Raw genomic sequence first — 14,566 nt, forward strand, 5'->3', positions numbered from 1 at the left:
ACATTTCTCTCCCGGCACACAACCCACATTAAAGCAAAACAAGCAAACTGCCACAACACCTTGCCTCTCCTGGTATTTCCCAATCCTTTGTATGAAATAATCATCATGTCACATATACTCCTAGGAGGAACCCAATCCATATGAATCAAGTTGAATAGTCTGTGCCAAAGCCCGAAACTAAATGGCCAATGTAAGAAGATATGATCCATCGTTTTACCACTCTTCATACAAAACAAACAAACATCAGAACTAGGGGCTTTGTAGGATCTTCTCAATTGTAGCATGTCATTGGTGTTTACCTTCTTAAGTGCCACTAACCAAGCAAAGGATTTGACCTTAAATGGGGCTTGTGATTCCAAACAAAATCAATGGGAAATAATGGAGTTGAATCAATATGATTGGACAAAACTGAAAAGAATGACTTTATTATGAATAAACCTGAAGAAGATAAGGACCAGGCTCCCAAGTCATGAGCAAATGGAGATAGTGCAAGTGTGAAAGAGAGGACATGAGTCTTTCAAGATTTGAAAGATTACGATGGAAGTTTAGATTCCAAAAGAAAGAATTAGTGGACCCAAGAGCTAATGAGATAGTGAGGTTTTTAACTATGACAATTCTAAATAGACCTGGGAATTGAGAACATAGAGGTTGATCCCCCAACCACAAGTCTTCCCATAACCGAATTCTTGTCCCATCTCCCACCACCAACCAAGTGTATCTAGAAAAATTTGGAAAAACCTGTGCAATGGTCTTTCAAGGACAACAATGCGACCACTTGACCATAGTGTTGGCATCCTACCCATTAGTATGTGCCCCATAAATGCTTAGGATAGCCTCATGCCAAAGAGCATACCTTTCTTTAGGAACCTCTAAAGCCATTTCCCTAATAGAGTACACAATTCCTTACAAAAATCTTCTCAAACCGTAATCCCCCTTCCCCCTTAGCCTTGCACACTAAGTCTCAATTGACGAGATGAAATCCCTTCGCAATTTCTCAATTTTCAACGCCACTGAAGAAGGAATCTTGAACATGGAAAGAAAGTAGCTAGGAATATGAGATAAGCACGAGCAAATAAGAGTTACCCTCCCACCTAAAGACAAGTAGGCTTTTTTCCACCCATCCTTCATAAGTATTTTCAAGTCCTTATCCATGAATTTCATTTCTGATCAATATATACAAGTATATATGCTTGGGCATATTAAAGACCTTTGGAATGTACCAAAAATAAAATAAGTTGCATGTGGAACTCAATTGAATAAACAGGTTAAAGCATGACAAGGAACTCCACTCAAAATGTTGGCTAACCAATTGAAATAAATTTACAGTTTCACCATCTGCTACTGTAATAGGTAGAAATACACTTCATGAGGGATACAAAACTTACAGTTTCACCATCAGTTACTGTAACAGAGCCACTAGCTTGTCTCCCTATATGACCTGTCTCAACTAAGATCTGTAAAAAAATCAAAATAAAAATTAAAAAATTAAAAGAAAAGATCAAATAAAAATAATAACAACAAAATTACATATTTATCCAAATGAGCATAATTTAATATAGCACTTGATCCCGTCAAAGGGCATTCATGCCACAAGTCTACATGTGGAATTAACCAATCAATAACAAATTCCTTGAAATTAAGGACTTTCTTTCCAAAACTTTGTACTCAAGGAAATGCATCTAGAGGAAGAAAATTGTAGTAGACTATAGAAAGCCTTTGTTAGGAGCCAAAGTGCCATTTGTTAACCATAAAATTGTCGGGACCTTTTTGCTATTCTACTTATAAAAGTAATCAATGAGGATAAGTTTGCTTTCAAGAGAAAGCAATATGGGACATCCCTCTCATATCAACTTTCCATCTATTGATGTCTAGTGAAAGTTGATTCAAAGTTCAAACCATACAAATTTTAAAATAATAAAAAAGATTCTCATTCAATATAATACTCATTTTTTTAGCAACCATGCGCCTTACACGATCCATAAGATCATGTAGATTCTACCACAACAGAACATAGGCAAACCAAATAATCCTATAGAAACCCACTAAAATCATGAAACTTAGGAATTTCTAAAAATGAAATACCATTAGATTAGTTAGCAACACATGGATAACAGTACTATAAGACATCAGCATCCATTTGAAATTTTCCTTAATAGATTTCTCAAAGGACCATTAGAATGTGATGATCAAGGGTTTCTTGGGGGATACCAAATTTTTGGGTAGTACTTAGCCAAAAAATCAAGCTGATTTATTTTGTGTCCCTGAGTCAATGAGCAAATAGTTTTCAGAAACGATGGCACGGTCCATACCCTTCACTCTGTTTGAATAATTTTTTAGATGAAAACCTATAGGCTTAATGAGTGATGGAAGGAGTGACTTTGTTCAAGTTGAATGTCCTACGTGAACTGGAGGAGAGCCAATTAATTATCAATTGAAGCCATGAAAAAACAAATAATGATAGATGATTTAACAGAACATGCTATGCAAAAAAAGACTCAGGTACCCGACTAAAAGAAGATGGGTTGACTTGTTTGTTTTTCCTGCCCGATGGGCCTTGGCTGAAAGTGCAAGAAGGTATTTATCACTTTATCATAGCATGTTTTGCATAATAAATTCATTTCTTTGTAATTTCTATCATTTATGTGACCCCAACCCTCTTCAATTTTCCAACTATCCTATGTAGCACTGGCCAGATGAGCATCCAAATTCTCGTAATTCTTATCATACAAAACTCAAAATGAAAAGCAAGATCCCAACTTCACACACAAACTCGAAGATGAAAAAAAATGGAGGATAAAAATGAATTCAATAAATTTTCCTATATTCCTTAGTTTTACTCCCCTTTTTGTGGAGGATAAAAAATTTGAATGTGTAAGTTATTAATAATTTTCGTTATATTTCATTTCCTCTGTGTTTCACATGACAAACTAAACAGCAAAATTCGGACATTCCTTCCTAATTCTTTTTCCTCGCCATACTACTTCCCCAAATCCAAATGGAGTGTTAGAAAATTACAGTCAAAGTTCACCAAAATGGGTCTGAAAACCCATAACAATATCAGAAAACGAAAACTACCCATCATTCAAAAGCAATATATATGCATATTTTGACAATTTATGCATATTTTTTCATTTTCCGGCAACTTCCGAGTGTTAATAAATTAACAACCAAAATTCAACAACCCCGGAAATCCATCCAAAACGCAGAAAAAACATGGAAATACAAATAACACCGCAACTCACGTGTCGATCGCCGACCGGAATTTTCACTGAGAAGGGCTGAGCAACTCCCGGCGGCGCCTCGACCGATGAAGGATTGATCTCGGAAGCTTGGGATTCGGCCAAAGCCCTGACACCAAAACTGCAGGATTTTGAAGAGAAAAGCAGAGAAGAGGAACTGCGTGGGGCCTTTTTGGGGCGGAGAGAGCGGTGGAGATTGCAGGAGAGAGGGAGCCTCCACCGATTGGTGTGAAGCAATGGAGCGTGGATGCTAGGGTTTGCTAGCATTTCTTCGCCTCCTGTTGAGTAAGGACTGGTACTGAATATGATGGAGAAGAGCGGAAAGAGAGAGAGGCTTTATCCGTTTTTCTCTCTCCAGAGCTCAGATTTTTGAGCGTTTGCGTTATTATTATGGCGCGGTGTGATAAATGAAATGTTTTGGGTTCTAAGGTTGGGCTTCGTCAATGGGCCTCCTCCCCTCGCTCTACGGGTCACCCACGGGTCAAATTTGCCATACAAGGGTCATCCTTTTTTACGGTTTGCAAAATATACAAAAGATAAAAAATAAGTATATCCTTCCCTTTTTCACTTTATTTTTATTTTATAATTCTATTATTATTATTATTATTATACAAATATAAAAAGTTATTATATATTACCTATCAAATAATAATAATATTGATATACATATAAATAATATAATAATTAATTTACAAATAATAAATATAAAAAATATTATATGTAGCATATCCAATAATAATAATAATAATAGTACATAATATAATAATTTCACAAATTATTATTTCATTCTTGTAATTAAAAAAAATTAAGTTATAAACTTTATCAAATTTGAATTTTTTAACTTTACAATGTAACTATTAAGAAGATATTATAATAGAAATTTGTTAAATCACAAAACTCCCAATAGAAATGACATCCCAATTACCAAAATAAGTAATTCCTTCAATTAGGAGGTAGTGTATTATGATCTTTTAGTGCACTGTCCAATTTCATTAATTGACTGAAAAATACTTATCATTCTGTTAAAAACTCATAACTTTTATTTAATGCTAATATAAGTAATTAATGCAGAAAATTTAATCTTCACCATATTCCCCGTGCACATGCTATTATTACATGTTGATACGAAAACATATTATGCTATACTATGTGCTCTTAGTAATACATGAATTGAAATTGATAAGGATAGGGTAATTTTTTAAGATATTCGTGCTAAAGTTATATTGCCACCTAAATTTAACAACCGATAAATGAAATAATTTGTTCAAGTGGAGAGGATAAGAACGCATAATGTTATGGTTGTTGTGGTGATTATGAGCATAACAAAAAAGCATAGATGACCAATCCCACTACATCCTAGGGATGACAATAGTTATGTTAATAATATCGAGAGCAACATTTGTTGGCATTTTAGGTACGACACAATAAAAGCCATAATAATTAAAAATTAGACATTTGACGTTAAAAAAACTATACCTTCGAGTTTTGATGTTCCCATACCTTATTTTTCCAAATTGGTAACTCTTAAAGACCTTATGTGTCTTCCACTTAGTCTTCTCTCCACGGTGAAGATGGATATTAGAGTTATTTTAAAATGTATAAGAGTGAGAATTAGTCTGACCTTGAATTATAAAAGGGTTTATAAAGATTAATTATGGATTTAAGTGACTACAACACCAGGCATAGATTAAGGTCACATTACATAGTTCATTGAGTCTTATTTAATTAACTAGCTCATAATATAAGGTATAATTAATTAAATAGCCCAAATAAAAACAAATAGTCTATTTATGCTAGAGTGTAGCCTTGTGCAACTTAATGTACATGATATAATTAATTTTATTAAAATATTATTTATTCAACAATAAGTGTTATCAACAGTATGAATTTGATTGGAGACTATCGAAACTCATAGGAAGTGCTAACTCATTTAAAATTATAATTAAAAAATTGACTAATTGTTCCACTAAAAATAGTTAATGAAAATAATGTATTAGAGATGTGGGCATAGTTTATAACTGTCATCTTAAATTATAAGAATCAAACTAAAATATGGTGAGAATACATATAATTTTTGTAAATTCACTTCATTAAGTTCAATTTATGAAAAAGTAGGTCTCATTATGATACCAAATTAGTAAATATGGAAAAACATGATCAATCAAATCGCAACATTTGTATATTTAAGTCTCATTGCTTTGTATCGAGTTTACCTCATTATTTTGTGCATTTGTTTTATTATTTATATTTGATCCTACTTTTTTTTTTAGCATGATCCCATTATTTGTACTTCCATCAAATGATCCGATTTTACCATGCACTCTCAATAGTTCAAATTACATGTTCAATAAGTATTGATATGGTAAACAAATGTTAGGAAAATACTCGAGTATCGAATTGATACCTACCAAACTTTAAATCCGAGCCATTAAAAATGTACGTTAATATTTGGACCATTGAATAAATGTGCAAATATACAAAAACATGATACAAATAAAAAAATAAGGTACAAATAAATAAAATTAAAATATAATGAGATGAATCAAAGTACAAAATAAGTGACTTTATTATTAAATAATGAAATATGAGCTATACATGTGTTTAATAATTGATTGCTTTTGTTTTTTCCTATCGGTTTTTCTATTTGTTTTAAAAAAAAATGTCTATCATGGTAGGATTTAAGAGTTTGTTTGACATTATTTTTGAATTTTTTTTTAATATAAAAATATTTTTAAAGAAAAATAAAATATTTAATAAAATTTAGAAAAGATTTTTAAGTACTCAGGGATAGATATTTTTGCCAAAAAAAAAAAAAAACTTCAAAATATTATTTCAATTGAAAACACTTTCCATAAAACACTCTAATGAATGTTACTGACTTTGAAAATGATAAATAAAACCAGTAGAAGCAAAAGGCTGGAGACGACCGCCGGAAAATTGAGAGGATAGGCGTTGCTAACATAGTCACCGGAGGGCGCCGGAGTGCCTACTCTTCACATGGATTACACCGGGCACAATGCCCTAGGTATGTTCTATCTTGTTTGGTTCCCGATAAAACTAAGGAAAACTAGGTTTTGGCGTTCTTCAAATTTTCTCTACAACTCAGAAGTTTTGAGTCTTGGGAAAGGAAAGGAAACATGCCTAAAAGTGATGTTTAAGTTTTTTCCTTTGGTTTCTCGTTACTTGTTACGACCGGAATAAAGGATCCTAGGATCCCTCATCCCTAGGATTAGTTTATATTTTATTTAGTTTCTATTTAGTTTAGGGAATAAAGGATCCTTAGTATTAGTTTTTATTTTATTTAGATTCAATTTTATTCGGTTTCTATTTATATTCAGTAGTCTATATAAAATAGGGAGTATGTAATGGGAAAGGGATAGAAAATTGTTCTCAATAAGAAAATTGCATCTTCTCTTGGGTCTTGGTATCAAAGCACGGTCTTGGCATCAATCATGGCAGAAGGGACTAGAGGGCACGAAAAATATATTCTTGAAGGTACTGTTAAACAGTTGAAGGAATCATCGGATAAACAAGCAGCCACCTTATCAGAACTGTCGAAAATGGTTGCAGCCACAAACCTAAAATTTGAACACATGACTTCAAGAATAGAGGAATCATGTAATGGGAACAATGCTTCAATCAATAGAAGTGGGACAAACTATCACTCATACTGTACAAGCTCCTTTCAAACTAAGTTTTCCAAACTCAATTTTCCAAATTTTGAAGGTGAGAATTATAGTGGGTGGATTTACAAATGTGACAGATTTTTAAAAAATTAATGGAATTGGGGACCAAGAGAAGGTAGGATTGGCTTCCTTACATTTAGAAGGAAGGGCCTTGGAATGGTTTTAAGGGTACGAGGCTAGTAACAAGGAAATCAATTGGACACAGTTTTCTATAGATGTTGTTTTTAGGTTTGGCCCCTAGTGTCTATGATAGCCTTATTGGGCAAAAAACCAAAATGAAATAGGCTTCTACGGTTAGGGCATGAGCAGTTTGAAGCGTTGATGGCCAGGAATTAGCGGGTTGTCAGAGGTAATTTATTGTTCAATGTTTCATTAGTGGCTTAAAATAGGCAATTAAAAATCAAGTCACCATATTTTGACCGAACACACTAGCCCAAACCATTGGGTTAGCCTTGTTGTAAGAAGGGACAATGGAGGCAATTCTCAAGGAAGTCAAGGATTCTAACGAAAGTAGGGGAGAGTACAGTGAACTCTATGGAAATTATAATGAATTGGAATAACCAATTACCACCCATTAAGAGGATTTTAGCTAGGGAAAAAAGGCTTTGTTATTATTGTGATGAGAAGCATGAACCTGGTCATAAATGTAAAAGGAAGCAAATTTTTTTATTAGATGGTCATGAAAGTGAAGTGGACGTGACATGTGAAGTTGAAAATAATATCAGGGAGGCTTGAGAAAAATAAAATCGAAAAGGAACAATAGAACCGTTGTCCAACTTGCTTCTAAGAGACGCAACATGGGAAGATGCTTACAAGATTTAACAAAAGTTTCCACAATTTTAGTCTTTATGACAAGGCTTCTTTTGATGGAGGAGGGAATGTTACTACTTGAATAAAGGATCCCTAGGATCCTTCAATCTTTGGTTTCTATTCCTAATTAGTTTAGGAAATAAAGGATCCTCAAGATTAGTTTATATTTTATTTAGTTTCTATTCCTAATTAGTTTCTATTTAGTTTAGGGAATAAAGGATCCTTTGGTTTTTATTTTATTTAGATTCTATTTTATTAAGTTTCTATTTCTATTTTGTAGTCTATATAAAATGGGAGAGTGTAATGGGAAAGGGATTCGAATTTGCATCTTCTCCTTGGGTCATAAGATTTCTTTCATTTGCTTGGAAAATGGAAGTGGAATAAAACACGAATCAACACTCAAAGTAAGCCTTATTTTGATATTTAGCTTGGTGGAGTTAGGTTTTTCATTTATCTTTGGGAAAACAGAATCTACAGCAGAAAGGGTGTTTTGGCAGGGTTTAAACAATTATAACCCTTTCAAGAATGGAAAATTTAAGAACATTGTTCAGAAATGAGAACAAATTTAAAAAAAATTAATTCTCGTTTTGCTACCAATCAGCCTTTGATGTTTAACAATTTGGGTTTGTTTGGCTGCAGAAGTGAAAATAGATTTTTGAAGAATGTTCAAATTTTTGAGAATGAAAACTAAGAACATGTTCACTTTTGGATCATCCTCAGTTGTTAAAAGGGCTGGCATTTTTTAAAATAGGAGAAATAGTATCTTGACTCTTAAATGATTTATTTTCAGGAACTGTTTCTTAAACATGTTTTTAGAAATAATTCCTGGAAACAACCTAGCAAAAAGGTTTTCCATGTCATTTTTGAAATTTCTATTTCAAAAACTGGAAGGGGATTCTGTTTTCTGCTGCTGAGCAGGCTCCCTAGCAACTCAAAATGTATTTTTTAGCTTCTTTTGTTATAATTTACATAAGAATTTCTTAAAAGCATTAGTTTATATTGTGGTGTGTTCAGCAGGAACCTGCAAAGGTCTTCAAATGCAACGTACTAACAGTTCCAGATGCCATCGAGCTTATGGAAGTACAAAAATGGCTAGAGTAAAAGAATCACATGGAAGGGATAATATGGACGTGACTTGTGAAATTCATAGAATGGAGATGGAAGCATACAACGCTGTCTTGAGGGCTTTCATTGCTCAATCTAGTGTTCTTTCCTGGGTATGCTTCAAGCTTTTTTGATTGGCATTTTCCCAGTATTTTTAGTGATTTCAAAAGAGGGCATGGAGTTAATTCTAGCAGTTAAAACTTACTCCTTTTCAGGTTTGTTTAGGTTACACGGGTAGCATTTTGGATATTACCTCACTTGTAAAAAAATCATCCTTGATTTGCAGGGTAAGGAAGGGCTTATTACGGAGCTGCGGAAGGAGCTCAATGTTACAGATATAGAACATCGAGAACTCCTTATGAAAATAGATTCAAATGAATCCATCAGAATGATAAGGTGCTCATAATTCTATTCAGAGCAGTGCTATACAATTATAAAACCATGTTCTTTCATTCCAAAGCAGAATGAATAATGTTATCCTATTAATTGGAAAAATGTTATCCACATACCATTCATTTGAACTTTTATATAAACTCATAAGAACATTGTTTTCCTTATATTTTGTTATCTTATAAATCATATGGCCTCCTTTTAATATCTTTCATTCAGGAGGTCCTAGTTATGAGGGATGATGTCTCTGTACAAGGATTTTACTTATTACCTCTTTTACTATATATGTTACAGGGAATGGCGGAAGGGTACTTCCTACGCTCAAGAACCACCCCCCTCTAAAATGAACACTGCTGGTATTGTTCCTAGTTCAGAAAGATATGCTGCACAGAAAAAACTGAAGACTTCACATACATCTGTTCCAATGTCTCAGAAATATATATCACACGGTCAGCCTTCTTCACCAGCTGATCCTGCTTCTGTGCCGGTAAATAGAAAATCATGTGCTCTAGATGAATTTTTATGTTGCGCTATCATTTCTTCCCTTTCTGTAGAATAGCTTCAACTTATATGTATAGTTGGGAGGGTTAGCTGGATTGGAAGATGAACGCGAACTAACCTATGCATGCGATATTGCTACAATCATACTAAAAACTACTTTCTTTTCTCTATGTGAAACCTAAGAATGCCTTGAACCATATTTACATAGTGCTACTTAGTACTATATATATTTTTTGGGTTAAATATACTTTGCGCCCTCAACCTTTGGCGCGTTTTACACTTTACTCCTTCACATTTAAGACCCAACATTTTGCCCCTCAAGTTTGCTAAAGAGCAACACTTTGCCCTCAATTACAAACTCTCCATAAAATTATAAAAGAGATTGCTCTTTTTTGTGTTCAAGTTTGAACACTGGTTCGAACTTAGATAGAATTAGTTTTGAATTAGCAACTTTGAAGTGAAATTTCTCAAATGCTTTCAAAATATGATAATCAACAGTTTTGATTTTTGTTTTTAGAGAGCTGTTCACACGACTCTTCTTGATTTTCACATGTAGCTGTGAAGTGTGACAACTTCGAATTTGGACTAGTATTTTTCTTTGTATTTCAGCTTTGTTTTTTTTGACTTAACAAACTGCTTATTGACTTTTAAACAAGTTTAGGGGATAAAGCGTTGCTCTTTAACAAGTTTAGGGGGAAACGCGTTGGGTTTTGAATGTAAGGGGACAAAGTGCAAAACATGCTAAAGGTTAAAGGGGTAAAGTATATTTAATTTTTTTCCCCTTTACAATTGCATTCCTCTATATATTCCTTGTCTCTATTTAGACAATGTGTTTGTCTCTTTGATCAATATTCAACATTTTGTATTAAGATTCTCAAATCCCGTGTGATGTGTTCAACATGTGTTTATACGTGTTTGATTAGAAATGGCCTTTGATAGGACACATGTCCTCTGTTGAACTGTTCTTGTAGCATAGGTTGTAATTAATGCTAATACCCCCTAATTGGTACCAATCCATGTTCTGAGATGACTAATTGTTTTTGCTTCTTAAAGTAACCTTCATTAGTCATTGTCTAGATTTTAGCCAAACTACTTTGTTTTCTGCCTAAATAATGAGATCAATGAAATTAGTCCCTAGCAAACTGGTAAAAGGAATTTGGATGGGTAGGGCGGGTCTTGATTGTAGTTTTTTTATATTGACCAAGAAGAAAATTTTGGTCAAGTTTTCTGGCCACATCATAAAAATGTTTCTCAAACATTGTTTGCCATTTTAATCCGTATCCTAAGGAATTTCAAGTATGGTTTGGAATTGAGTTGAGTTGGACCACTATAAAAATTAAAATCTCCTTTTTGTGTCCTAATTGGCATATCTTTGTCTAAATGCCAATTTGATAAAAAAGAGATGCTTGTTTGAAAATTTTGAAATCCTGATTGGAATTTCTAAAATCAACAGAACCCCCATACTTTGTATCAAAATCCACTAACTCTCTTAAACAAAGAGAATGAGAGCCTCCAAGGTTTAAATTTTAGTTGTTGAACTTATCTTCTTACTCTTTGCACATTATAAACTCATTTTTAGTGTGGTCTTAAAAGATGCATCACAAGTTTAGATTTTGAACTGCCATATCTGCCAAATGCTAACAACTAGAATAGTTGTCATCTTAAGAAAACTAGACTAGGGAGGTTTTCTATTTCTGCACACTAAGGTCAAGTTTGGTTCATTGGACATGATATAGGATAGTATAACAAGTGAGATAGGGTATTCTATTTCATATTTGGTTAACAGTAAGATAGGATAAATGAAGAAATATGAGAAGGAAAAATGATTCTATTTTCCAGTTCTTGAGAAGAAAATACATTGCTATTCTATTTCATATTTGGTTTACAATGAGAAAGGATAAATGAAGAAATATGAGAAACAAAAATGATTCTATTTTCCATTTTTTGAATGGAGAAGAAAATACACTGCAATGAATAATGGAGTGGCTGAAAATACCATCCCATTATTCACAAGATACAACTACTAACTTACCTAGAAAGACTCACAAATTTTAGGAAACAATCTGCCTATGAGATTAGGTAACATGCTACTAGAATCTCCTTATTATAGAAAATATTAAGCCAAATAAAAGCAACCAATTTACAACTGTTAAACTCCTAGAAATTAGAACAATAGCTGAAAGATTTCCACACTCCCCCTTAAGCTAGGTTCTAGATGTTGATCAAGCCTAGCTGGGTATTAAAATCTTCAAAGTTGATCCCCAATAGAGCTTTGGTGAGGATATTTGCTATTTGAAGGCATGTTGGTTTGTCTACCAACTGAATTATCCCTTTATTTTTTCCTTTATGAAGTGATGATTTGCCTCTACATGTTTCATCTTGTCATGATGAATTGGGTTCTTAGCAATGCTTATAGCAGACTGATTGTCACAAAACATCTTCATAGGTTTCTCAACTGAGATACTTAATTCTCTTAGTACCCTTCTCAGCCTCATTCCTTCACACATGTTGTGTGCTATGCCTCTAAAGTTAAATTCTGTACTACTCCTTGACACAACAATTTGTTTCTTTCTTCGCCATGTAACTAGATTTACCCACACATAGGTCCAATATCTAGATGATGATCTACGGTCAGTAACTAAATTGACCCAATCAACATCAATGAAGTTTTCAATATCTTTGCTTGACGTCTTCTTGAAGTATAAAACCTTCCTTGGTGTCATCTTTGGGTATCTTAGGATTTGATGTATAACCCTCCATGTGTTCTTTGGTTGGATTGTTCATGAATTGACTTACCACACTAGTAGAAAAATTGATGTCGGGTTTAGTGTGAGAAAGATATGAGTTTTCCCATTAGTCTTTGTATCTGCCTTTGTCTACATGTGCACTGTCTTCTTTTGCTCCTAGTTTAGTTGTTCAATCCATCGGAGTATTAGCAGGCTTGCACCTGAGCATCCCTATTTCCTTTTGTAAGTCGAGGACATACTTTAGTGATTCAACTTGAGGAATTTGAGAATAGGGTTAGTGTATGAATTTGAAGGATTGTGAGACAAGTTTGGAATATTGGCTTCAATATCCTAAAGCTGGTATTCCTGTGTGTAATTCTCCCCCTGATTATCAGATTTGAGATAGTAAGGTTGTTCAAAAAATGTGACATTCATAGAGTTGTAGTATTTTTTTGTGATTGGTGAATAACACTTGTACCCTTTTTGATTTGGAGAGTACCTAATGAATATGCACTTGATTGTTTGGATCAAGATTGTTTCGGTTTTGTTGATGTATGTGAACAAATGTAGAGTACTCGAACACTTCCAGGGTGGAAATAATTCGAGTTCTAGGATACAAATTGAGAAGAACTTGGCAAGGATTTTGGAAGTTTAAAACTCGAGAGAAGGCATTCTATTTATAAGATAAGCTACTGTAAGAACTGCCTCACCCTATAAATGTTTTGGAACATATGTAGAGAACAGTAGTGATCTAGCAACTTCTAGAAGATGTCTATTTTTTCTTTCAACGACCCCATTTTGTTGAGGAGTATCTACACAAGAACTTTGATGTACTATGCTCTAACTTAAGAGATAATCACCAATGATTGATTTGAAGTACTCTTTTGCATTGTTAGCTCTTAACACTTGTATTTTGGTTTGGAATTGAGTTTGAATCATATTGTTGAAAATTTTAAAATTCTAACCAGCTTTTGATTTTTCTTTCATGAGAAATAGCCATGTAATCCTAGTGTGATTATCAACAAAAGATATCAACCATCGAGTTCTGGTGATATTTTTGATTAGAGAAGGCCCCCACACGTCACTATGGATCATTGGGAAAGGACAAGACACTTTCTATGGTTGATTGGGGTAGGAATTATGGACATGTTTTGAAAATTGACAAATTTCACAATGAAAAATTTTGGACTTTTATTATTGAATAATGAAGGAAAAAGTTTCTCTAGGTATAAGAAATTTGGATGACCTAACCTATAGTGCCGCAACATTTCTGCACTATCATTATCAGAATTATCAACTGAAAAAGAGCTTTTATGAAACTGACCTTTTTAAGAGTTTGGGAAAAATTTAGTAACACAACTGAGTTCTCAAGTGAGTTTGCTAATAGACAGTAGATTACAGTCCAAATTTGGAACATAAGGAACAGAATCCAGGGTTAGATTCTTTGAAATAATAATAAAGCCTATACCAACCACCTTTGAGAGAGATCCATCTGTTATCCTGATAGTAAAATTTTCATGTCATGGGCTATATTTGTGGAAAATATTAGCATTTCTAGTCATATGGTTTGATGCTCCTGAGTCCACAATCCATGGACTCATCTTCTCTTTATTAAACAGTTAAGGCATTTAAAAAATTACCTTTTTGTGCCAAGGACCTAGTTCCAATTTCAGAGGTGACACGAGCTTGTTGTGATTGATTGAACGTTTTTTGCAGAACTTTCAGTTGTTCTTTGCTGGAAAGACTAGGTTTAGATGGTGTGGAGTTCCCATCAATTGAGACCAAATTGCCATGACTTTCTTTGTCAATAGAAGGACGTGTAGGCTTCCAATCTGCTGGTTTACCATGAATCTTCCAACAGGTTTCTTTGGGGTGTCCAGGTCTGTGATAGTGATCACACCATGATCGTCCTTTTTTTTGCCAATTATCATTGCTATGGTGCTGAATCCCTCAAGCAACAAGGGCAGAATTTTCTATGGTAGGTGTGGCATTTTGTGATCCCGTCATTTTCTTTTATCGGCTCTCTTCTCTGTGGACTTTTAAGAAGGTTTCTCAGATAAGGTAGAAGCTTTGATCCCAACAACGTCCCTCGAACTTCATCAAGATTCTT

At 33.8% G+C, this 14,566-nt stretch overlaps 2 protein-coding genes across 9 annotated transcripts in view; one reads left to right on the plus strand and one right to left on the minus strand.

Annotated features, from left to right (window-relative positions):
- LOC100265692 (probable polyribonucleotide nucleotidyltransferase 1, chloroplastic) overlaps positions 1–3,615 on the minus strand; it is a 100,791-nt gene extending 97,176 nt beyond the window's left edge. For all 3 annotated transcript variants that reach the window (XR_009466327.1, XR_009466326.1, XM_059738873.1), the window contains exons 1-2: positions 3,243–3,615; positions 1,386–1,454 (exon numbers count right to left, since the gene is read on the minus strand). Coding sequence is in view for 1 of the 3 variants with exons in the window: in XM_059738873.1 (XP_059594856.1) it covers positions 1,386–1,454; positions 3,243–3,506 (333 nt within the window). In the remaining 2 variants the exon portion in view is untranslated. The remainder of the gene's footprint in view (positions 1–1,385; positions 1,455–3,242) is intronic.
- A 2,435-nt stretch (positions 3,616–6,050) lies between these two features.
- Positions 6,051–14,566, plus strand: part of LOC100853402 (protein EMSY-LIKE 4) — a 29,553-nt gene continuing 21,037 nt past the window's right edge. For 2 of the 6 annotated variants that reach the window (XM_010654881.3, XM_010654882.3), the window contains exons 1-4: positions 6,078–6,264; positions 8,750–8,952; positions 9,126–9,235; positions 9,524–9,716. In XM_010654881.3, the coding sequence (XP_010653183.1) occupies positions 6,237–6,264; positions 8,750–8,952; positions 9,126–9,235; positions 9,524–9,716 (534 nt within the window). In that variant the 5' untranslated portion in view covers positions 6,078–6,236. Of the gene's footprint in view, positions 6,265–8,749; positions 8,953–9,125; positions 9,236–9,523; positions 9,717–14,566 lie in introns of all 6 variants that reach the window. The other 4 variants (XM_059738875.1, XM_010654879.3, XM_059738874.1 and 1 more) reach the window with 4 other exon arrangements.

The sequence above is a fragment of the Vitis vinifera genome, chromosome 8 (assembly GCF_030704535.1).
Source record: "Vitis vinifera cultivar Pinot Noir 40024 chromosome 8, ASM3070453v1".
Classification (NCBI taxonomy): Eukaryota; Viridiplantae; Streptophyta; class Magnoliopsida; order Vitales; family Vitaceae; genus Vitis; species Vitis vinifera.